Here is a 25,528-nt window from a genome sequence, read left to right on the forward strand (position 1 = left end):
TATTTCCAATCATATAATTGAATTGGAAAAAATCGAACTGGAGCCAACAAACTAAAATGTCTAATATGAATATGTATTTTATCCAATGTGCATTCCGCACTTATCTCCGCGAAGCACACCACAGGTAATAAATAACTGGTCCAGGATATGTTATGTAATCTAGCTCTGTCATCCATAGATGTCATCACCGTGTCGTTTGAGACTTGCGCGGATAAAACTGATTCAAAATCAGTTTTCAAAGAACAGACAGTTCACCAGCCAATAGACATCACTTCCGATTCTGATGACGTAGGTCGTCCTCATCGGTTCCTGTTTGAGGTTCCTCCATTCAAAGAGATAACTGTCCGTAAAAATATAACGTTTTAGTAATTGATTTAGTAGGTCGCATATACCTTAACTGGTGACGAAAGCTTTCATTATAGACCGTTATGGAGACTTCCGGAAACTCTCACAAGAAACCGAAGCTGAGCAACTCGTCCAGCGAGAATTGGGTGAGTTGTTGTATTCATTCCTACCCCGGCGACCGCTGCCACGTCAACAATATGCTGCTGAACTATCAATGTTGTCTCTTGTTTCTGCAATTTCTGTTCCCAGTAAAACATTTACTGCTATAATTAAATTATGCAATACTTTCTTAGCTGCGCAGAATGGCCGTGTTCCTAGGATTGGAGAAATGCAACTAGTTAGCTTCTTAGTCTTGCCACCAAATGCCAGACAGACAGCCATTTGTAGCAAGCTATAGCTTGCACGACATTTCAAAAGCAAGCTGTTCTGCCATATAGCAACTGCTATATGCTGCAGTTAGCTAGTTAACTATGAGATACTGTATCTGCTGCAAAATGATCTGTCGTCATCACGATGACCCGTGTACCTTGACGTACATTTTTGTGTGACTATCAAAATGCTTCTTGCTAATCTACTCAGCAGGAGCCTAGTGACCGGGCACATGCATTGGAATGTAGACCTATGTCACCTTACTGTACATTAGGGTCAAACCAGTCCTTCAACGTTTTTTTTTCATAATATTGCTGATGACCTTTTGCTTCATGAGTAAGAAATGTGCCTGTCCTGGACTCAGTGTAAGTCATTGTGGCTTCTGTATGTTGCAAAGTCACAGTCAGTGTTGGCTGCAAATGCAAAGGAACAAATGGGACTAAGTCAGTGTAATTTGATATGAAACTAAAGGACAGAACAATATTGTGATTGCAGGGAACGCAGAGGGCGACTAATGTGACCTACCAGGCTCATCATGTCAGCAGGAATAAGCGTGGTCAGGTGGTGGGGACGAGAGGGGGCTTCCGTGGATGTACTGTCTGGCTCACAGGTATACAGAAGAACTAAAGTTCAGTTTGCCTGGTCCCAGATCTGTTTGGGCTGTTTTGTCAACTCCTAGGGTCATTGGTTATTGTGAGACTGACCTTAGGAGTTGGCAAGACCACACAAACAGATCTGGGACCAGGCTATCGTCAGTTACAGTCTTCACAAAGAAATACAAATGTTTTTTTAAGCCTTTCTTTCAGTCACTTTATATGCACTCACACTAACTCACCATTGAACAAGGTTTACTGATGTATTTAGGTTTCAAATACTACCAAAAGACAATATTAGCATTCAATCAACAGTAGCATTTCTAAAGACTGCATCACATTCATCCACGCTCTGCCTTCAATTCTAATATTGTCAGGCACCATTTGTTATCATGCATTCAAAGCTAATATTGACAGCCACCATTTTCATCATTCATTCAATGCTAATATTGACGCAATGCTAAAATGGGGGTATTGCTAGTTGGCTACACTCAATACTAATATTGACCAACCACCATCAACACCTATTCCTCACCACTCTCTCCCACCCAGGTCTGTCTGGGGCTGGGAAGACCACGGTGAGCATGGCCCTGGAGGAGTACCTGGTGTGCCACGGCATCCCCTGCTACTCGCTGGATGGAGACAACATCCGCCAGGGCTTAAACAAGAACCTGGGCTTCAGCCCTGAGGACCGCGAGGAGAACGTCAGGCGTATAGCCGAGGTGGCCCGCCTGTTTGCCGACGCAGGGCTCGTCTGCATCGCCAGCTTCATATCTCCCTACGGACGGGTGAGTGAGGGGTGGAACAAGTGAGAGAAAGAGGAGAGGGAGGTAGAGACAGAATAGAAGAGGATATCGGAAGACCGAGGGGAAGAGGTGATAAGTCATGAGAAAGACGAGAGGAAAGAGAGCAAAAAGAAAGATGCAGAGAGTCCATATGCTGCTACTTGTGTTTTGCCTGTAATTCCCAGTTGACGATTTCAAATACACCATCATCGTCAGGAGTTAACTATCCCGTTTGTCTCCCCATCGTCCAGGATCGTGTGAACGCCAGGAAGATCCACGAGGCTGCAGGCTTGCCCTTCTTCGAGGTGTTTGTTGACGCGCCGCTTGACGTGTGTGAACAGCGGGACGTCAAGGGCCTCTACAAGAGAGCCAGGGCTGGAGAGATCAGAGGTAAGGCCAGATAAATAACACATGCTTATTAGAGGTCGATTAATTAGGGCCAATTTCAAGTTTTCATAACAATCGGAAATCTGTATTTTTTTGACACTGATTTGGCTGATTTTTAAAAATTCTATTTTACATTTAATTTTTTACTCCACCTTTATTTATCCTTTATTTAACTAGACAAATCAATTAAGAACACATTCTTATTTCCAATGACGGTCTAGGAACGGTGGGGTAACTGCTTTGTTCAGGGGCAGAATGACAGATTTTTACCTTGTCAGCTCGGGGATTCAATCTTGTAACCTTACAGTTAACTAGTCCAACGCTCTAACCACCTGATTACATTGCACTCCACGAGGAGACTGCCTGTTATGCGAATGCAGTTAGAAGCCAAGGTAAGTTGCTAGGTAGCATTAAACTTATCTCTTAAAAAACAATCAATCAATCATAATCACTAGTTAACTAAACATGGTTGATGATATTACGAGTTTATCTAGCATGTCCTGCGTTGCGTATAATCGACGCGGTACGTATTCGTGAAAAATGACTCGTTGCTCCAATGTGTACCTAACCATAAACATCAATGCCTTTCTTAAAATCAATACACAAGTATATATTTTTAACCCTGCATATTTAGTTAATATTGCCTGCTAACATGACTCGTTGCGAACTGCGAAGACTATTTCTTCTTAACAAAGACAGCCAACTTCGCCAAACGGGATGATTTAACAAAAGCGCATTTGCGAAAAAAGCACAATCGTTGCATGACTATACCTAACCAGAAACATATTTTTAAACCTGCATATTAAAAGAAATCCAGGTTAGCGGGCAATATTAACCAGGTGAAATTGTCACTTACAGTGCCTTGCGAAAGTATTCGGCCCCCTTGAACTTTGCGACCTTTTGCCACATTTCAGGCTTCAAACATAAAGATATAAAACTGTATTTTTTTGTGAAGAATCAACAACAAGTGGGACACAATCATGAAGTGGAACGACATTTATTGGATATTTCAAACTTTTTTAACAAATCAAAAACTGAAAAATTGGGCGTGCAAAATGATTCAGCCCCCTTAAGTTAATACTTTGTAGCGCCACCTTTTGCTGCGATTACAGCTGTAAGTCGCTTGGGGTATGTCTCTATCAGTTTTGCACATTGAGAGACTGAAATTTTTTCCCATTCCTCCTTGCAAAACAGCTCGAGCTCAGTGAGGTTGGATGGAGAGCATTTGTGAACAGCAGTTTTCAGTTCTTTCCACAGATTCTCGATTGGATTCAGGTCTGGACTTTGACTTGGCCATTCTAACACCTGGATATGTTTATTTTTGAACCATTCCATTGTAGATTTTGGTTTATGTTTTGGATCATTGTCTTGTTGGAAGACAAATCTCCGTCCCAGTCTCCGGTCTTTTGCAGACTCCATCAGGTTTTCTTCCAGAATGGTCCAGTATTTGGCTCCATCCATCTTCCCATCAATTTTAACCATCTTCCCTGTCCCTGCTGAAGAAAAGCATGCCCAAACCATGATGCTGCCACCACCATGTTTGACAGTGGGGATGGTGTGTTCAGGGTGATGAGCTGTGTTGCTTTTACGCCAAACATAACGTCTTGCATTGTTGCCAAAAAGTTCAATTTTGGTTTCATCTGACCAGAGCACCTTCTTCCACATGTTTGGTGTGTCTCCCAGGTGGCTTGTGGCAAACTTTAAACAACACTTTTTATGGATATCTTTAAGAAATGGCTTTCTTCTTGCCACTCTTCCATAAAGGCCAGATTTGTGCAATATACGACTGATTGTTGTCCTATGGACAGAGTCTCCCACCTCAGCTGTAGATCTCTGCAGTTCATCCAGAGTGATCATGGGCCTCTTGGCTGCATCTCTGATCAGTCTTCTCCTTGTATGAGCTGAAAGTTTAGAGGGACGGCCAGGTCTTGGTAGATTTGCAGTGGTCTGATACTCCTTCCATTTCAATATTATCGCTTGCACAGTGCTCCTTGGGATGTTTAAAGCTTGGGAAATCTTTTTGTATCCAAATCCGGCTTTAAACTTCTTCACAACAGTATCTCGGACCTGCCTGGTGTGTTCCTTGTTCTTCATGATGCTCTCTGCGCTTTTAACGGACCTCTGAGACTATCACAGTGCAGGTGCATTTATACGGAGACTTGATTACACACAGGTGGATTGTATTTATCATCATTAGTCATTTAGGTCAACATTGGATCATTCAGAGATCCTCACTGAACTTCTGTAGAGAGTTTGCTGCACTGAAAGTAAAGGGGCTGAATAATTTTGCACGCCCAATTTTTCAGTTTTTGATTTGTTAAAAAAGTTTGAAATATCCAATAAATGTCGTTCCACTTCATGATTGTGTCCCACTTGTTGTTGATTCTTCACAAAAAAATACAGTTTTATATCTTTATGTTTGAAGCCTGAAATGTGGCAAAAGGTCACAAAGTTCAAGGGGGCCGAATACTTTCGCAAGGCACTGTATCTTGCGTTCATTGCACGCAGAGTCTATGCGACAGTTTGGGCCGCCTAATTTGCCAGAATTTTAAGAAATTGTGACATAACATTGAAGGTTGTGCAATGTAACAGGAATATTTAGAATAATGGATGCCACCCATTAGATAAAATACAGAACGGTTCCGTATTTCACTGAAAGAATAAACGTCTTGTTTTCGAGATGATAGTTTCCGTATTCGACCATATTAATGACCTAAGGCTCGTATTTCTGTGGGTTATCATGTTATAACTAAGTCTATGATTTGATAGAGCAGTCTGACTGAGCGACGGTAGGCAGCAGCAGGCTTGTAAGCATTCATTCAAACAGCACTTTTGTGCGTTTTGCCAGCAGCTCTGCTGTTTATGACTTCAAGCCTATCAACTCCCGAGATTAGGCTGGTGTAACCGATGTGAAATGGCTAGCTAGTTTGCGGGATGCGCGCTAATAGCATTTCAAATGTCACTCGCTCTGAGACTGAGTGGTTGTTCCCCTTGCTCTGCATGGGCAATGCTGCTGTTGATGTGTTCCTGGTTCGAGCCCAGATAGGAGCGAGGAGAGGGACGGAAGCTATACTGTTACACTGGCAATACTAAAGTGCCTATAAGAACATCCAATAGCCAAAGGTATATGAAATACAAATCGTATAGAGAGAAATGGTCCTATAATTCCTATAACAACTTCTTACCCGGGAATATTGAAGACTCATGTTAAAAGGAACCACCAGCTTTCATATGTTCTGAGCAAGGAACTTAAAGGTTAGCTTTCTTACATGGCACATATTGCACTTTTACTCTTCTCCAACACTTTCTTTTTGTATTATTATAAACCAAATTGAACATGTTTCATTATTTGAGGCTAAATTGATTTTATTGATGTAATATATTAAGTTAAAATAAGTGTTCATTCAGTATTGTTGTAATTGTCATTATTACAAACATTTTTTTTTTTAAATCGGCTGATTAATCGGGATCTGCTTTTTTTGGTCCTCCAATAATCTGTATTGGTGTTGAAAAGTCATATTCGGGCGACCTCTAATGCTTTTAGGCATTTTACCATAACTCTCTTATTGCATTAGTATGTATGAAAAAGTTGGAGAGAAGTCTCTAGAGAAAGTATGTAAAGTGTATTAGTTTGGACCAGCAGGAACATGAGATGTCTTTGGCTGTTGTTACCAGAGGAAGTGCTGTGTCATTTATCGCTTAGTGAAACAGTGAGTCACAAGCTAAGGAAGCTGCTGGGACAAGATCTTCATCTAGTCTAGTGCACCCTGCTGAGCTCGGAGTCAGTTCATTTGTCATGTGCACAGTATCCACATGGTGTGCACAGTATCCACATGGTGTGCACAGTATCCACATGGTGTGCACAGTATCCACATGGTGTGCACAGTATCCACATGGTGTGCACAGTATCCACATGGTGTGCACAGCATCCACATGGTGTGCACAGCATCCACATGGTGTGCACAGCATCCACATGGTGTGCACAGTATCCACATGGTGTGCACAGTATCCACATGGTGTGCACAGTATCCACATGGTGTGCACAGTATCCACATGGTGTGCACAGTATCCACATGGTGGGCACAGTATCCACATGGTGGGCACAGTATCCACATGGTGGGCACAGTATCCACATGGTGGGCACAGTATCCACATGGTGGGCACAGTATCCACATGGTGGGCACAGTCCAAAGAAATGCTTACTTACAGGTTCCTTCATGCTAAGCTCTGAGCTGTAGGCATGAGACAATATACTGCGAAGCCTAGTTAAGCTCTCCAACTGGTCAAGACATGATCTACCAGGTGCCATATGTCAGGTAGTAGAGTGACTAATTGGATGGGGGGACTGGGTGGGATTCAGCCCTGTTCGAGTGCGTCCTCAGACCACATTATTAAGAATCTTGTCTCTTCAAGACACGCCAATCTGGATAATAAGCTGCGTGAACCATGTCAACAACAAAAAAGCCCGTCTAGATTTCTGTTAATTTGTGTGACTTGTGCAGTGTTTCCAACCAGAGGTACAAGGGCCCCTGGGGTTACTTGGTCTATCCACAGTGGTACTTGAGAAGACTCATGAGACAATAGGGTTGCTGTTCAAATGCACATGAGGGGGAACTTCAGGGGTACTCTGGGTGGAGCACAATTCAGTTGGTGGTACAATAACTGTTAACGTTTGTGAGCCACTGACTCAGTGGATAGATATTACCTTCCCTGCAACTTTAATGAAGTCACAACCTTTCTGCAAATGACATATTGTTTCATATTCAGCTATTGTTATTCATGCCAATTGAGGGACTGATTTAGCTATTCTATAAATGAATTGTGACTGTTTTTTCCATGTGTCAGGTTTCACTGGGATAGACTCGGAGTATGAGAAACCAGAGGCCCCAGAGCTGGTGCTGAAGACTGACTCCTGCAGTGTCAACGAGTCTATACAGCAGCTCATTGACCTGCTACATGAGAAGGTGAGAGAAACAACCTTCTCTTTCATCCATCCATTGATGAGGTTTGGCATAAACAGATTAATTGAAACCTGTAACATGGAAGGATGCTGTCACATTTAATTTCCACTAGAGGGCAGTGTCTTCACACTTTCAGATTAGGATTCACATTTCCAAAATACTAACGCCTCACAGCTGAATAACCCCCACTTTCACACCCCTGAATTCTTATCCAACGCGATCAACCTCTTGGATGTTCTCGTTTTACCATGATGTTTTGTGCATTTTCACTGGTATAATGAATGAATATTTGTAGGATATAGTGCCGGTGGATGCTTCCTATGAAGTGAAGGAGCTGTACGTAGTTGAGAACAAGCTGGACCTGGCCAAGACGGATGCTGAAACACTACCTGCTGTGCAGATTGGAAAGGTAACCGTTCTCATCAAATACCATTTTTACTAACACCTACTGGTGTTTTCTGAGAGTCTACAGGGGATGGATAGATTCTAAAGGCCTATGTTAAAGTGATAAGGGAACATTTCTGAAAGTGTGATCCATGTTCGACCACACTTTGAATGCTGTTGAACCATTATTTGAGTGCTGATTGACCACTGTTTGATCACAGGTGGACATGCAGTGGGTTCAGGTGCTTGCTGAGGGCTGGGCCACCCCTCTGAACGGCTTCATGAGGGAGAGGGAGTTCCTGCAGTGTCTCCACTTTGACTGTCTGCTGGACGGTAAGACGGCATCATGGCCCTTTCTCAACAATCTTTCCTTGATCCCTGATGTTTTCCTCTTGTTCTCTCCTCAAAATGTCTGCCTTAGAGTCCTTTCCTTGCCTACTTCTCAAAATGTCTGCCTTTCTTAATCCTCTCCTCACTTCTCACTGACATTTTGAGGAAGAGGTGCTGTGATAAATACAGGTGTATTTCTCCGTGAAGTCAAATAAATCAATGGATGTTATGCTCTATAATGGCCACTAGAGGGAGATGAAAGCTCTCAAAAGGACATGTTCAGATCAAATCAAATGTTATTTGTGACATGGCTGAATACAACAGGTGTAGACCATGCAGTGAAATGACTTACAAGCTCTTAACCAACACTGCAGTTAAAATATATATATTTTTAAGTGTTTAGTAAAAAATAGACACGTTAAAAATAACATAGTTAAAGAGCAGCAGTAAAATAACAGTACAGAGGCTTTGTACAGGGGGTACAGGTACAGAGTCAATGTGTCGAGGTAATATGTACATGTAGAGTTCGGACAAGTGGTCTTGATTAGCTCATCATTACCTCAAAATGACCGAATACATTAGTTAATCAAAAGTAAGTCTGATTTTTAGATGAAAGAATCAGAGGGATAATCTTACCATGCTATTGTGTTGAGTCATCGTGATCCTTTTACACTTCAGGCTCAAGACTTTTAATTCTCTGGAAACAAATGGAACCGGTACCTTTTGAGTTGGGCTGAAGGAACACCGCGGGGCCCAGTCTTTGGTATTGGTGAAACTGTGTAATTACACCAATTTCCTACACAGAGTTTGAATTTCCAAAAAAGAGTCAATTTGCTTTTATTGCCCACATAACACTGACCCTTAAGGCGACGTGTGTGATGTGTTGCCAATACATACTGGCACACACACACACACACACACACGCAGCATAAAAATGTGTTCAACAACAGAAATGATAACCAAGCCAGTGTTTCATTAGCTGTCCGATATCACAGGTGTTCCTTACAGCAACAACTCTCTATTCTTCACAGCACCAACGAGTCATTTTTGGATCAGGTCTTGTTTGGTTTTTCTTTAGATATGATTTCAATATGTTTTGGACCAGAGCTAACGGTGACTCTATGCTGTGGCAAATAAGCGGAACTGGGCCTGTGTACTTGGTAGAGAACGCTGAATGACGTGTCCATGTGCAATGCCCTCACTCAGGTTTCTCTTGTTTGTCCTAGCGAGGGAAATGTGAGCGGAGGAAAAGGATGAAGCCTTAATATCGATTGCCTCCACAAACTATCGTTTGTCTATTTCCAGTTCCTTCTAGGGATTTTCCAGTGGCTGACCCTTACGGCACTGGAGGAGCTTCCGTTCTACACAATCACCACGGAACCAAACATGACTGGATAGAAGTCGGATCATTTCTTCATTTAACTTTTGTACTTTTACCCTCACTTTCACTTCAGGTTGCACAATTCTGGTGACTTTCCCAAAATTCCCTAGTTTTCCAGAAATTCTGGTTGGAAGATTCCTGGAATTAAGAGGAAATAAGCAGGAAATATGGGAATCCTCCAACCAGGATTTCTGGTAAAGCAGGGAATTTGGGGAATGTTACTGGAATTTTACAACCCTACTCTCACTTCATTGTAATCCGTCCCTGATTTGGAGTCCCAGTTAATAGGATTGACAAGGACACCAGCATTTCCCTGGTAGATGACTGTTGTGTGTTTGTGCCAGCTCCTTGTTTGGCATGGGCCAGGCTGGGACAGCAGGCGTGTGTGTGTGTGTGTGTTCACGTGTCTTATTGAAGCCAGCTGTGTGTGCTAACTCTGTGACAGAGGATGGAGGAGTGGTGGCGGGGTGGTTGGCAGCAATGGCATCCCATCCAGCAACACACCATCTGATCCAATAGGATGTGAAAAGCGTGCTGGTCATGTTGGTTTAATCAAGGTGTAGGGCTAAATGAATCTGCCAACGTCATGTCAACACGGGGCCTCTTTCTTTTCTCTTTTTCTTTCTTTCTGCGCGGGTCAGAAACCACCTGAATGCACAAGACTGGATGCTGTTTGTTCCCTAAACACCTCATATATCTTAAATGTCTAAATATTCCCTGGTATAGTATGCAGTAGATAGGCTGTACTTGAAGTTATTGTAGGAGAGACAGTTAAACTGATGCTGCAGGTTTGCTGATGGGGCTGTCTGGTTTCTGACCTATCAACTTCCTCTGTCAGCAGTCTGACGTTGATTTATTCTGTCTCTCAAAGCACTAACATGGCTACCTTCCATGTCTCCTTTCCTTTATTCAACCTCTGACCCCCTCAATGAACCAAACCACCTGTTCCCCTCCCGTCCCCTAGGTGGCGTCATCAACCTGTCTGTGCCGGTGGTGTTGCCGGTGTCGGGGGCGGACAAGGAGCGTCTGGACGGCGTCACGGCCATGGCCCTGGTGTACGAGGGCCGCCGTGTGGCCATCCTCCGCAACCCCGAGTTCTACGAGCACCGCAAGGAGGAGCGCTGCGCCCGCCAGTGGGGCACGACCTGCAAGGACCACCCCTACATCAAGGTCAGTGGTTAGTTCCAGAGACCCCTACCACATAGACAGACAGGGCAGCCACGGTCCGGTCCACTGCACCGCGAGGGGTGTTATGCCAGCAAAAGCTGTGTTGAAAACTCTCCTACATCAAGGTCAGTGGTTAGTTCCAGAGACCCTATCACATAAACGAGCAGGGGGGGCTACGGACCGTTCCACTGCACAGCAAGGGGTGTCTTGACTTTCCAACGAAAGCTGTCACTTTTGAAAACTGTCATGTAACATGTCAAAACGACGATGTTTGTTTTCCTTTGAGTGTTTCTTATCTTTGTTTGGCTCAAACCGGTGCTCTTGACAGTTTCATCTGACAGTTTATGTTATGTGACACGGAGGAGCCTTGGCGTTCTCACACCTCCCTCCACCAGGTTTATTATCATACACCCATACCTTCTGTTACAGCTCCACAGTCTCCAGAGCTGTATAGAATGTCCCACTGGTAGTTATTATGAAATGGATCCCTGGTCATAATGCTGAACAATGCAGGCATGGCCCCTGAGATGGTTACCCTTAACGTGATGTTTGATAAACACCCTCCCCATGTCCAACCCAACCAACTCTCCCCTTGTACGCACACACACACACACACACACACACACACACACACACATCGTTCTAATAGAAGACAGATCCTAGGTGACCCTTTTCCTCAGTGCTGCTTATGGAAGGACTGAATAAAGTGGAGTAGTGTCGTAAAGAAATGGGCTGCTGCTGCTCTCCTTCCCCTGTCAGAAGTGCTTGTGTAATCGCTCCATCGCCCTCGGACCGCCCTCAATTTGCACATGTGTTTTATTTGGATCGCAGTCTCTCTCGGCCCCCTCTCTCCATCTGGCCCCTTCAAACGGCCTTTTATTTACACAGGGCTTTTAGTAAAGCTGTCCTGGACTTGGAGCTGGCCCTGCTGAACACATTACCCCTCGCCAGCAGCCACCCACCTCATCCATTCCAAATATACCTGAGCAAAGATGGCAACAATGGTTTCTTATTATTATGGACTGTTATTATATCAGTGGGCGCTCAGGTAGACTTCGTGGCGTCCTGAAATGATCCCACCCCCCTGCTTTAAAAAAAAACTACAGGCGCCAGCCCAGCTGTGGCGAGGGATCAGACCTGGGAAAGCTGTCTTGCGCACACACAAGTGTAGTCACACACACGCCACCACGTCACACAACAGGACTGGAGATCTATAACCGGGGAGGACAATTGTGAAATTGCATTTTTGAAACCCTATCTTCAAGACTGATGGTGGCAGGAGCCGGGCTAGGGTTATTTTTGCTATCTGTCTCGGGACAATTTGGGCTCCCATTGTTATGGATTAGTGTGGGTTTGCACACACACACACACACAGAGGGAGCTGGAGTAGTGCTATACTGTCTTCAACCCAACTCGGTCTGGTGATTTTAAACACACTGAACAGACACACACTAACACCACGGTGGCTCATTTTAAAGCCCTGCCCTGTTGAGTCATTGGCTGGGTGAGATGCTGTGAATTTGCATCTCCTGTTTCACTCAAAATGCCCTTCAATTCAACAAAGTTGAACAGCCAACACTATCTTCAGCGTCTCTGTTATCCATTCTGGGTTGGTGTTCAGTTGTAGGTACTGTCAGTTTACCAAGAAAGCAGTGTGGTTGGCTGTCCCATCAGCTACCCATAATCCTCTAGTGCGTCTGTCTCTGGCGGCTTTGGCCCTGCTGCAGGCAATGCATGCTGGGTAGTGGGTTCTCCCAGACCTGTCACTCTGTTTCTCCAGCGGTGCCTCCTGTCCTGTCTCCGCTGTGTGTGTGTGTGTGTGTGTGTGTGTGTGTGTGTGTGTGTGTACAGCTTGCAATGATTAAGGTGTCACTCGTTTAACACACACACACTTTAACTCCCTGCGCTGTAGACGATCCGTCAACACACCCCTCGCAGGCGGCAGCCCCTCATCCCGTCTCCGTCTCTCTCTGAGACGAGGAATAACCTGCTCCGTATTACGTCGCGGTCAATCCACGTTTCCTGTTTACTCCTGTCCGTGCCGCCAGGGAGATGGGAGCCTTCACGTCGGAAACTACAGCATGCTGAGTTGTTTAATTTAGCAGGAGTCCCTTTGTATCTAAAACAGTGTGTGTGTGTTATCGTGTAAATGCAGCTTTGGGTTACCCCTGAGCTAGCATTCTACTATCATTTTCCATCTTAGAATGTTTATTAGATCTACTGTGTGTTTGGGAATTGAAACGGTTTTTCCTCAGATGGGTCTTTTCATGTCTCAGCCGCCAAAGTGAGGGTTATTCGTCTTCTTAGCCACTGATCTGGAGCCAGTAGATCAGACTAGTTGGATCAAGTGGAATGAAAGGCATCTCTTCACACCGTTACACTGAACTCCATCCATCCTTCCTCTCTGGCTTATTGATGATAACAACAAGATTCTCTCAATGTTTTCTTGAACACTGAAGATGTGTGCAGTGTATATAACCTTGTGGATAATACATGCTCCATCTCTGTTGTGAAAGACGTCCTACTACAACTTACAAAGACTTGGGCGAAATGCACTACCAACGTCTATCAGACAGTCAGTGCTACTGTGGAATCCTCCTCAGAATATAAATTCTAGTCTGTGGAATCTAAGACTCAGCCCCCATACAGTTACATCCATAGGAACCCACCCCCTTTAAATCCAAACCTTTACATGCCACTGTGACTGTTTTTATATGGGACATCACAACTGCTCACTAGTAGGCTGGTATTGTTTTCTAACTTTGACTCCTTGAGTAATATTGAAAAGCCATTCTCTATAAGACACATTTGTGTATATGCTTCTGGACCCCCCTGCCATAGTCTATCCATAGTCCTGATTTGATGGCTTGAGTACCTACCCTGCAGTGTGTACTCCATAAAGAGCCCAGTGGTTACAGCACAGGCACAGTACATGCCCAGAAAGGCAGACCAAGAGTTCTAGCCTGAAACAAAGCTGGCTTTGCCTGGGTTTAGCAGTACTTTGGGGACATTAGAACAATATTGTAAGGGGGGGGAAATCGCTTCAATGTGGTCCATGAGCTCATCGTGGATGGTGTCTCGTTGTGGATTACATTACACGTCATATTTTGTGTTCCTCGTGAGTTTTTTCCCGCTAAAGTCGAGAGAGATGTGGTCAAAGGCATAAAGCGAAGGGGATTCTTCATTCTTCCTGGGCTCCAATTTGTAGGAGTCTCAACTTTTTTTAGATGTTTTATTTCAAGTTGTCTGGGGGCTGTTATTGATTTATCCATAATCCCGCCCCTCTTTCAGCGGTTGCCAGATTGGGGTGGTTTACTGTTTTGAAACAGTCCTTGATGGCTGTCATAACCGCAGTATGAACATGTTAGAGAATGCCACTTGTTTAGCATCAATTTCAAATTGATCCATAGCCGCAGGCTCTTCATGTACCTCTGACAGAATTGGATAGTTATAAGCAGTATGGTCATTACTGCACCTCTCTCTTCTTTGATAGGCTGAAATGTTCACCATATTGCTTACAGCTATCCAGTCTTTTCAGATCTGCACAATACCCGGGTTGAAATAAGTTCTGGTAAAAAGTTCTGTAAAAATATTTTTTGAAAAGTGGGAACCCTGGAAAATATGAGTCACAGTGAAGTGGGTGTGGTATTGTATGATGTTAATGGTCAGAGTGTTGTCTCTCTGTCTGGTCCAGATGGTAATGGAGAGTGGAGACTGGCTGGTAGGAGGAGACCTGCAGGTCCTGGACAAGATCAGCTGGAACGACGGCCTGGACCAGTACAGACTCACCCCCACTGAGCTCAAACACAAGTTCAAGGAGATGAATGCAGGTAACGGTAGAGAGTTAGATCTCTCTCTCTATTTTGCTCTCTCTGTTTAAGAAAACCAGGATGTCTCAATAAAGATGCAGCATCTAAATCAGTCTTTCTCTGCCCTCTTTCTCCCTCCAGACGCGGTGTTTGCCTTCCAGCTGCGCAACCCGGTGCACAACGGCCACGCCCTCCTCATGCAGGACACCCACAAGCGTCTGATCGAACGGGGCTACCGCCGGCCCGTCCTACTGCTGCACCCGCTGGGCGGCTGGACCAAGGACGACGACGTGCCGTTGGAGTGGCGCATGAAGCAGCACGCCGCCGTGCTGGACGAGGGCGTGCTGAAACCCGAAAACACCATCGTGGCCATCTTCCCGTCGCCCATGATGTACGCCGGCCCCACTGAGGTAAGCTTAGCAGTAATCTGACCATAGAACCCGTAGAACGGGCTTCCCTATTCAAGTCAATGGTTGAAATAATGGGAGGACTGGCAGCCAAGTCCATTCTATGGATTCTATTTCTATGTACCTGACACTTAAATTGCCTGACTGTCACTGTGATGTAATATGATGGGACGGTCCACACGTGACTTATGAAATCAGCTTAATCTAACATGGATGGCAATTTACATTCAGAATTAGAAAGTTCAATATAATCTCTGTCACTTTGTATTGTACTTACTTGATGCCTGTCTAGCTGTTTGAAGTCTCCTGCTGTCCTTTAATCATGTAGTCCGGGTTATGGGGAGACGATCATTGAGACCAGACTGAGCTCTGTTCTGTTCTGGGGAACACGATGCAGCCCGAAAAGGCCCATCATCTGTCTGTGTGATCTTACAGCCTGACATCAAATGCACCACAAAAGCATCCTCATTGTTAAAAGTAGAACCAACCCGTCTCTGATTTTTTTTTTGGAGCCTTCTGAGAATAAATAAACGTTTTATAATGTAATTCCATTGTCCTCCAAGAGTTGCTGCATGTTCTCTGTAATTCTGGCACCTTTGTTGGATAGTGAGGTAGTGGTAGGGATCCCTTCTCTTCAGATGGACTTTACCCATAAAATACTTCTTCACCCTGAAATAATACAACAGGCTTAAGATCAGTCCAGGTCCATACATTTAGGAGAAGATGAACGATCTTCCGGACTCATCTAACACCCTATGAAATGTTTTGTGTGTTTGACTACATATGCTGTATTCCCATCCATCATAAGTCAAGTTTATTTGTCGTACAGTACCTTCAGAAAGTAGTCATACCTCTAGACTTATTCCACATCTTGTTGTTACAGCCTGGATTGAATAGATGTATTTCTCACCCATCTACACACAATACCCCATGATGAAAAAAGTGAAAACGTGTTTTAAAAAAATATATTTTTGCTAATTAAATGCAGAAATACCTCATTAACATAAGTATTCACACCCCTGAGTCAATACATGTTACAATCACCTTTGGCAGTGATTTAAAGCTGTGAGTCTTTCTGGGTAATTCTCTAAGAGCTGCACACATCTGGATTGTACAATATTTGCCCATTATTTTGTTCAAAATTCTTCAAGCTCTGTCAAATTGGTTGTTGATCGTTGCTTGACAACCTGTTTCAAGTCTTGCCACAGATTTTCAAGCAGATTAAAGTCAAACCTGTAACTCGGCCACTCCGGAACATTCACTGTCTTCTTAGTAAGCAAGTCCAGTGTAGATTTGGCCTTGTGTTTTGGGTTATTGTCCTGCTGAAAGGTAATTAATCAGCCAGTGTCTGGTGGAAAGCAGACTGAACCAGTGTGTCCTCTGTATTTAGATCCATTAGGTTCATTTTTGATCCTCTAACTCCCCAGTCCTTAACGATTACAAGCGGAACCATAACATGATGCGGCTACAACTATGCTTGAAAATATGGAGTGTGTTTTGGAATATTTTTTAAAATTCTGTACAGCTTCCTTTTATCTCTGTCAATTAGGTTAGTATTGTGGAGAAACTACAATGTTGATCCATCCTCAGTCTTCTCCTATCACAGCTATTAAACTGTGACTGTTTTAACGTCCCCATTGGCCTCATGGTGAAATCCCTGAGCGGTTTCTGAGTTATGAAGGATGCTTCTATCTTTGTAGTGACTGGGTGCATTGATACACCATCCAAAGTGTAATGAATAACTTCACCATGCTCAAAGGGATATTCAATGTGTGCTTTTTCTATTTTTACCCATCTACCCATAGGTGCCCTTCTTTGCGAGGCATTGAAAAACCTCCCTGGTCTTTGTGGTTGACTCTGTTTGAAATTCACTGCTCGGTTGAAGGACCTTACAGTTATCTGTATGTGTGGAGTACAGAGATGAGTCATTAAAAATCATGTTAAACACTATTTCACACAGAATGAGTCTATGCAACTTATTATGTGACTTGTTACTCCTGAACTTATTTAGGCTCGCCGTAACAACGGGGTTGAATACTTAGTGACCGAACACATTTCAGCTTTTCATTTATTAGTTCGTAAAATAAAAAAACATATTTAGACTTTGATATTATGGGGTATTGTGTGTAGGCCAGTGACACAATCTCCATTTAATACATTTTAAATTCAGGTTATAACAACAAAATGTGGAACAGGTCAAGGGGTGTGAATACTTTCTGAAGGCACCTAATGCACAGGATACACGTGATACGCAGTACAATGACGTGCTTACCTACAGGTTCTCTATCCACGATGCCACGTGATACGCAGTACAATGACGTGCTTACCTACAGGTTCTCTATCCACGATGCCACGTGATACGCAGTACAATGACGTGCTTACCTACAGGTTCTCTATCCACGATGCCACGTGATACGCAGTACAATGACGTGCTTACCTACAGGTTCTCTATCCACGATGCCACATGATGACGCAGTACAATGACGTGCTTACCTACAGGTTCTCTATCCACGATGCCATGTGATACGCAGTACAATGACGTGCTTACCTACAGGTTCTCTATCCACGATGCCACGTGATACGCAGTACAATGACGTGCTTACCTACAGGTTCTCTATCCACGATGCCACGTGATACGCAGTACAATGACGTGCTTACCTACAGGTTCTCTATCCACGATGCCACGTGATACGCAGTACAATGACGTGCTTACCTACAGGTTCTCTATCCACGATGCCACGTGATACGCAGTACAATGACGTGCTTACCTACAGGTTCTCTATCCACGATGCCACGTGATACGCAGTACAATGACGTGCTTACCTACAGGTTCTCTATCCACGATGCCACGTGATACGCAGTACAATGACGTGCTTACCTACAGGTTCTCTATCCACGATGCCACGTGATACGCAGTACAATGACGTGCTTACCTACAGGTTCTCTATCCACGATGCCACGTGATACGCAGTACAATGACGTGCTTACCTACAGGTTCTCTATCCACGATGCCACGTGATACGCAGTACAATGACGTGCTTACCTACAGGTTCTCTATCCACGATGCCACGTGATACGCAGTACAATGACGTGCTTACCTACAGGTTCTCTATCCACGATGCCACGTGATACGCAGTACAATGACGTGCTTACCTACAGGTTCTCTATCCACGATGCCACGTGATACGCAGTACAATGACGTGCTTACCTACAGGTTCTCTATCCACGATGCCACGTGATACGCAGTACAATGACGTGCTTACCTACAGGTTCTCTATCCACGATGCCACGTGATACGCAGTACAATGACGTGCTTACCTACAGGTTCTCTATCCACGATGCCACGTGATACGCAGTACAATGACGTGCTTACCTACAGGTTCTCTATCCACGATGCGTGTGTACAATGACGCAGGTCCACAATGACGTGCTTACCTACAGGTTCTCTATCCACGATGCCACGTGATACGCAGTACAATGACGTGCTTACCTACAGGTTCTCTATCCACGATGCCACGTGATACGCAGTACAATGACGTGCTTACCTACAGGTTCTCTATCCACGATGCCACGTGATACGCAGTACAATGACGTGCTTACCTACAGGTTCTCTATCCACGATGCCACGTGATACGCAGTACAATGACGTGCTTACCTACAGGTTCTCTATCCACGATGCCACGTGATACGCAGTACAATGACGTGCTTACCTACAGGTTCTCTATCCACGATGCCACGTGATACGCAGTACAATGACGTGCTTACCTACAGGTTCTCTATCCACGATGCCACGTGATACGCAGTACAATGACGTGCTTACCTACAGGTTCTCTATCCACGATGCCACGTGATACGCAGTACAATGACGTGCTTACCTACAGGTTCTCTATCCACGATGCCACGTGATACGCAGTACAATGACGTGCTTACCTACAGGTTCTCTATCCACGATGCCACGTGATACGCAGTACAATGACGTGCTTACCTACAGGTTCTCTATCCACGATGCCACGTGATACGCAGTACAATGACGTGCTTACCTACAGGTTCTCTATCCACGATGCCACGTGATACGCAGTACAATGACGTGCTTACCTACAGGTTCTCTATATGCCACGTGATACGCAGTACAATGACGTGCTTACCTACAGGTTCTCTATGCCCACGTACAATGCCAACGCAGTACAATGACGTGCTTACCTACAGGTTCTCTATCCACGATGCCACGTGATACGCAGTACAATGGCGTGCTTACCTACAGGTTCTCTATCCACGATGCCACGTGATACGCAGTACAATGGCGTGCTTACCTACAGGTTCTCTATCCACGATGCCACGTGATACGCAGTACAATGGCGTGCTTACCTACAGGTTCTCTATCCACGATGCCACGTGATACGCAGTACAATGGCGTGCTTACCTACAGGTTCTCTATCCACGATGCCACGTGATACGCAGTACAATGGCGTGCTTACCTACAGGTTCTCTATCCACGATGCCACGTGATACGCAGTACAATGGCGTGCTTACCTACAGGTTCTCTATCCACGATGCCACGTGATACGCAGTACAATGGCGTGCTTACCTACAGGTTCTCTATCCACGATGCCACGTGATACGCAGTACAATGACGTGCTTACCTACAGGTTCTCTATCCACGATGCCACGTGATACGCAGTACAATGACGTGCTTACCTACAGGTTCTCTATCCACGATGCCACGTGATACGCAGTACAATGACGTGCTTACCTACAGGTTCTCTATCCACGATGCCACGTGATACGCAGTACAATGACGTGCTTACCTACAGGTTCCCTATCCACGATGCCACGTGATACGCAGTACAATGACGTGCTTACCTACAGGTTCCCTATCCACGATGCCACGTGATACGCAGTACAATGACGTGCTTACCTACAGGTTCTCTATCCACGATGCCACGTGATACGCAGTACAATGACGTGCTTACCTACAGGTTCTCTATCCACGATGCCACGTGATACGCAGTACAATGACGTGCTTACCTACAGGTTCTCTATCCACGATGCCACGTGATCGCAGTACAATGACGTGCTTACCTACAGGTTCTCTATCCACGATGCCACGTGATACGCAGTACAATGACGTGCTTACCTACAGGTTCTCTATCCACGATGCCACGTGATACGCAGTACAATGACGTGCTTACCTACAGGTTCCCTATCCACGATGCCACGTGATACGCAGTACAATGACGTGCTTACCTACAGGTTCCTATCCACGATGCCACGTGATACGCAGTACAATGACGTGCTTACCTACAGGTTCTCTATCCACGATGCCACGTGATACGCAGTACAATGACGTGCTTACCTACAGGTTCTCTATCCACGTGATGTTCCACGTGACGTGACGCAGTACAATGACGTGCTTACCTACAGGTTCTCTATCCACGATGCCACGTGATACGCAGTACAATGACGTGCTTACCTACAGGTTCTCTATCCACGATGCCACGTGATACGCAGTACAATGACGTGCTTACCTACAGGTTCTCTATCCACGATGCCACGTGATACGCAGTACAATGACGTGCTTACCTACAGGTTCTCTATCCACGATGCCACGTGATACGCAGTACAATGACGTGCTTACCTACAGGTTCTCTATCCACGATGCCACGTGATACGCAGTACAATGACGTGCTTACCTACAGGTTCTCTATCCACGATGCCACGTGATACGCAGTACAATGACGTGCTTACCTACAGGTTCTCTATCCACGATGCCACGTGATACGCAGTACAATGACGTGCTTACCTACAGGTTCTCTATCCACGATGCCACGTGATACGCAGTACAATGACGTGTTCTTACCTGCCAGGTTCTCTATACAGGTTCCACGATGCCACGTGATACGCAGTACAATGACGTGCTTACCTACAGGTTCTCTATCCACGATGCCACGTGATACGCAGTACAATGACGTGCTTACCTACAGGTTCTCTATCCACGATGCCACGTGATACGCAGTACAATGACGTGCTTACCTACAGGTTCTCTATCCACGATGCCACGTGATACGCAGTACAATGACGTGCTTACCTACAGGTTCTCTATCCACGATGCCACGTGATACGCAGTACAATGACGTGCTTACCTACAGGTTCTCTATCCACGATGCCACGTGATACGCAGTACAATGACGTGCTTACCTACAGGTTCTCTATCCACGATGCCACGTGATACGCAGTACAATGACGTGCTTACCTACAGGTTCTCTATCCACGATGCCACGTGATCGCAGTACAATGACGTGCTTACCTACAGGTTCTCTATCCACGATGCCACGTGATACGCAGTACAATGACGTGCTTACCTACAGGTTCTCTATCCACGATGCCACGTGATACGCAGTACAATGACGTGCTTACCTACAGGTTCTCTATCCACGATGCCACGTGATACGCAGTACAATGACGTGCTTACCTACAGGTTCTCTATCCACGATGCCACGTGATACGCAGTACAATGACGTGCTTACCTACAGGTTCTCTATCCACGATGCCACGTGATACGCAGTACAATGACGTGCTTACCTACAGGTTCTCTATCCACGATGCCACGTGATACGCAGTACAATGACGTGCTTACCTACAGGTTCCCTATCCACGATGCCACGTGATACGCAGTACAATGACGTGCTTACCTACAGGTTCCCTATCCACTATTGACCAGTACAATGACGTGTTCAGGTTCCCTATCCACGATGCCACGTGATACGCAGTACAATGACGTGCTTACCTACAGGTTCTCTATCCACGATGCCACGTGATACGCAGTACAATGACGTGCTTACCTACAGGTTCCCTATCCACGATGCCACGTGATACGCAGTACAATGACGTGCTTACCTACAGGTTCTCTATCCACGATGCCACGTGATACGCAGTACAATGACGTGCTTACCTACAGGTTCCCTATCCACGATGCCACGTGATACGCAGTACAATGACGTGCTTACCTACAGGTTCTCTATCCACGATGCCACGTGATACGGTTAAGAGGACGCAGGTTAAGAATAATACAAAATAAGATCAATGTAATAAAATGTTTAGTACATTTAGCAGGAATATAAATACAGGGAAGGCACAGTAGGATATGTGCCGGGGAGGGGCATAAAAATAGAATAGCTGCCAGGTTGGAGGGAGTGGGTTCACATGGCCCTGAGTGTCCATCTTAAGACTTGCTTCCAACCTGGCAACCAGCTAACAAAACAATGCACTCCATCCCTCCCTCTCCAGACTGCCTACAGAGTTTAACTGTCGTTTTTTTCTTCTCCTCCTAACTCCCTTTGTTCTCTCATCAAGGTCTTTTAGTTTAAGACTAGTGTTTTTAAGGTTGAAGACTTCCAATTGTAAAAGTTGGATGGGAGCGTATGGGTGGTTAAATAGTGGGATTGGCCCAAAGAATGAAGTCTTGTTTTCTTTAGTCATTTGAAACTTCCACTCGAGCTCCGTTTATTGTTGTTTCTGTAATGTGTTGTAAAACCGGATTCTCGCATGTCGACGGTGGGCGCTACGTTCGGGGGGGGTTTTGAGCACTCCTGTCCAAACGTCATTACCGTAATTGTCTGTTTATTATTGAAGAAAGTGCTTTGTAATGTAATTATAGGGGGCTTGCGTCCATGTCCATCGGCGGTAGCAGCGAGAGCAATGTCCACTCGTATTTAGGGGAATTGTGCTCCACCGTACGTGATTACCAATCAGTCAAGGTAATCAAGTGCTGTTTTTCCCTTCCCATCGGTCTCACCACAATGTGGCTGTTGTGCCAAGGCTTCCTTGTTTCTCCAACCCAGTGAAAGAGCTGCCCAACCACTTCCCATGAAAACGTTCTAAATGCTCTCATCCTCTGAGTGACCAGAGGGGGTTTTCCCATTGGAAATGCTAAAGGGTAGAATTGGTGCTAAAATCAGAATTACCAGCTAGTATTTTCACCCATTGGAAATGCCAACATTTAGCGTTGACATTTAGTTTTGAGTAACTAAAGCAAACTTTTTTCCCCCATAAAACCACAGGTGCAGTGGCACTGCCGAGCCCGAATGGTGGCCGGCGCCAACTTCTACATCGTGGGTCGCGACCCGGCGGGCATGCCCCACCCAGCCACGGGAAAGGACCTGTACGAGCCAACCCATGGGGCTAAAGTCCTCACCATGGCGCCTGGACTCATCACCCTGGAAATTGTACCCTTCAAGGTGGCCGCCTACAACAAAGCCAAGAGGGCCATGGACTTCTACGACCCCAAGAAGTAAGCCCTGTCACTCATCGTTTGTTTTTCAGTCTCCGTTCCATCTCGTTATTGTATTTTTTTAGGGGGTAGATCAGCTTTAATATTGTAGAAAGATTATCTCCTTATTGTGTGTTGTCTGTCTGCCATTTTGTGTTTGCGTGAAGGACAGGATGATTAATCCCAGTGGAATTGTTTTATCTATTTTTATTTAACCTGAACTTGGCAAGTCAGTTAAGAACAAATTCTTATTTACAATGACGGCCTAGAAACAGTGGGTTAACTGCCTTGTTCAAGGGCAGAACGACAGATTTTTTACCTTGTCAGCTCCGGGATTGGTTCTAGCAACCTTTCGGTTATTGGCCCAACGCTCTGACCACTAGGCTACCTTCCGCCCCATAATGAGTGTCTTTATAAATAAATCTCTACTCTCAAGGTTCGAAGAATGTAATCGGTGGATGTCACTCGTAATACCAGTGTTCTTCAACAACGGATGTAATGAAGTCCAAATGTTACATTCTTGACGGTTTTAAGATGTTTCTAAGTCATGGTGACCTTTCTCAACCAATCAGAATTAGTCAACATTTAGTCACACTTTTACCTAGATATCAAAATACTATAAAGGTGTATACTCTGCCGTACAGTCTTGACGTGGGTAGGCAGGGTGCGTTCATTAAGACATAGAACGTTTTGCAACGGAAAACAAATGTGTGTTTTTTTTTTTTTTCCATCGGTGGCAGGAATGTTGTTCCACAGCCTGTAAACATTATCATGCCTAACTCCAATAACCCAAATTGATCATTCATTAAGCTTCTCCACTGAAACCTCCCATGTGTTTTTCTTCCTTATCTACGGCAAACGGCAAAGCCAAGAATAACAGGAACTCCTTTGCTTTCTTATGCTCTTTACAAAGTTTTGTGGCTTTCTGAGCTTTTGAAGTCGTTCGGAAATCACAGAGAACTGCTATTAATTAAAGTCTGTGTACGGATACTGCAGCCGATGACTAACGAAAATCGTGCAATCTCTGTGTGCTATGGGCTTTAATACCATCCACGCTATCACTTTATAGCCATGTCTGGCTTAGAATATCATGACTGAAAACTGATCTGATTAAAGGAATATGATGACTTAAAAAGTAGGAACTGATTGATCAGAAGGAGTACAAACTTCTTTTTTTCCATGGCGCATGTTTTTATATCAGAATAAATTGAGTTGACAAGATAAATATAGTATTTGTATATCGGGGGGGGGATATCACAATCACCAGGAGAACTAGTCTGAAAGGAAATATTTCCCCACACCTAGTTGGGTTTCACCTAGGCATGGGATTCAGAAATGGAGCACAGAGATATATTTCCTTCCTGGATTGAAAGCAGGAGAATTACTCGACAATAAGAGCCACAACTGACACGGCTGTTTATATTCTATGTATAATCTGTCTCTCCATACCAGTAGTCCAGTATGTTGATAAAGGCTCACTCCAGAACCATTTGGTATGTTATAAAGGTACAATCAATGAGTATTTCTCTATCAACTTGTCTTCTACTTCGAGTGGCTGAACTATCCATTATCCAGTGTTTTTTGACTAGTTTTACAGTTGGATAAGACCGTTTGGATAGCAGTAAATCTTCCTGCTAAAGCGCGAGATAATTCTGCAGTGTGACTCAGTGGAAATGTAAGAGTAATGGGACAAAGGTCCTATAGTGGTTACTATGTCACCACTACTAGAATTCCCCTTGTGCTCTTCTCAACAAGCCCCCTTAAGAACTGCCGAGTCAGCAGTCTGGCTTGTCAAGAACGTAAACCACGTTATATTCTACTCCTTCCAGGAAAGTAATTGTCAGTTTTCTGACTGTCACAATAACATTATATAACAGGCGACTTCATTTCAGCTCAATTTTTTTGTTTTTATTAATATGAAACCTGAAGACCCGAAAAGAGCTACGCCAGAAAATGTCAAAGCCGCAATGACTGTCTCTTTCTGACCGTCTCAGTGCTAGGCTAGCAGCTAGGGAGAGCTGAGAGAAAGTCAACGCTAAATCACAATTTCAAAGGCTCTGGTTGGCGCCTTGTGAAATTTATGGCATTCCGTCTGTTCTCGACCACTCCTTGTGCACATTGTGCCGGCCGGCGCTGCCAAATGTGAGAGGAATATAGATGCTAGGCCTAATTGCCAACGATCGCCCTTAAAGTCTGCCTCTATAGTGTAATGGCTAAAATCAGCGCAAGCTGTTTCTCATTTGACCGCATATTAAGTGTTCCTCCTCCGCTGAGTTTGAAGTTTGTGCTCCCCCTCCCCCTCGCTCTCTCTTTGTGTCTCTCTCTCTCTCTGCCCTGTCATTTC

The 25,528-nt window shown here is 44.7% G+C and overlaps 1 protein-coding gene and 1 long non-coding RNA gene across 2 annotated transcripts in view; both read left to right on the forward strand.

Moving 5' to 3' along the window:
- Positions 1–255: 255 nt before the first annotated feature.
- The window catches only part of papss1 (3'-phosphoadenosine 5'-phosphosulfate synthase 1), a 28,632-nt gene continuing 3,359 nt past the window's right edge, over positions 256–25,528 (forward strand). Inside the window, exons 1-11 of the mRNA XM_042318930.1 lie at positions 256–491; positions 1,210–1,324; positions 1,860–2,095; positions 2,344–2,482; positions 7,325–7,443; positions 7,736–7,849; positions 8,046–8,157; positions 10,500–10,705; positions 14,397–14,532; positions 14,653–14,921; positions 22,976–23,205. Of these exons, the coding sequence (XP_042174864.1) occupies positions 429–491; positions 1,210–1,324; positions 1,860–2,095; positions 2,344–2,482; positions 7,325–7,443; positions 7,736–7,849; positions 8,046–8,157; positions 10,500–10,705; positions 14,397–14,532; positions 14,653–14,921; positions 22,976–23,205 (1,739 nt within the window). The 5' untranslated portion in view covers positions 256–428. The remainder of the gene's footprint in view (positions 492–1,209; positions 1,325–1,859; positions 2,096–2,343; positions 2,483–7,324; positions 7,444–7,735; positions 7,850–8,045; positions 8,158–10,499; positions 10,706–14,396; positions 14,533–14,652; positions 14,922–22,975; positions 23,206–25,528) is intronic.
- Positions 17,445–19,152, forward strand: LOC121846100. Its single transcript, XR_006083008.1, has 3 exons — positions 17,445–18,297; positions 18,360–19,019; positions 19,125–19,152. It is a non-coding gene; the product is annotated as an uncharacterized LOC121846100 (long non-coding RNA).

This window comes from Oncorhynchus tshawytscha, unplaced genomic scaffold, assembly GCF_018296145.1.
Source record: "Oncorhynchus tshawytscha isolate Ot180627B unplaced genomic scaffold, Otsh_v2.0 Un_contig_5990_pilon_pilon, whole genome shotgun sequence".
In the NCBI taxonomy this organism is placed as follows: domain Eukaryota; kingdom Metazoa; phylum Chordata; class Actinopteri; order Salmoniformes; family Salmonidae; genus Oncorhynchus; species Oncorhynchus tshawytscha.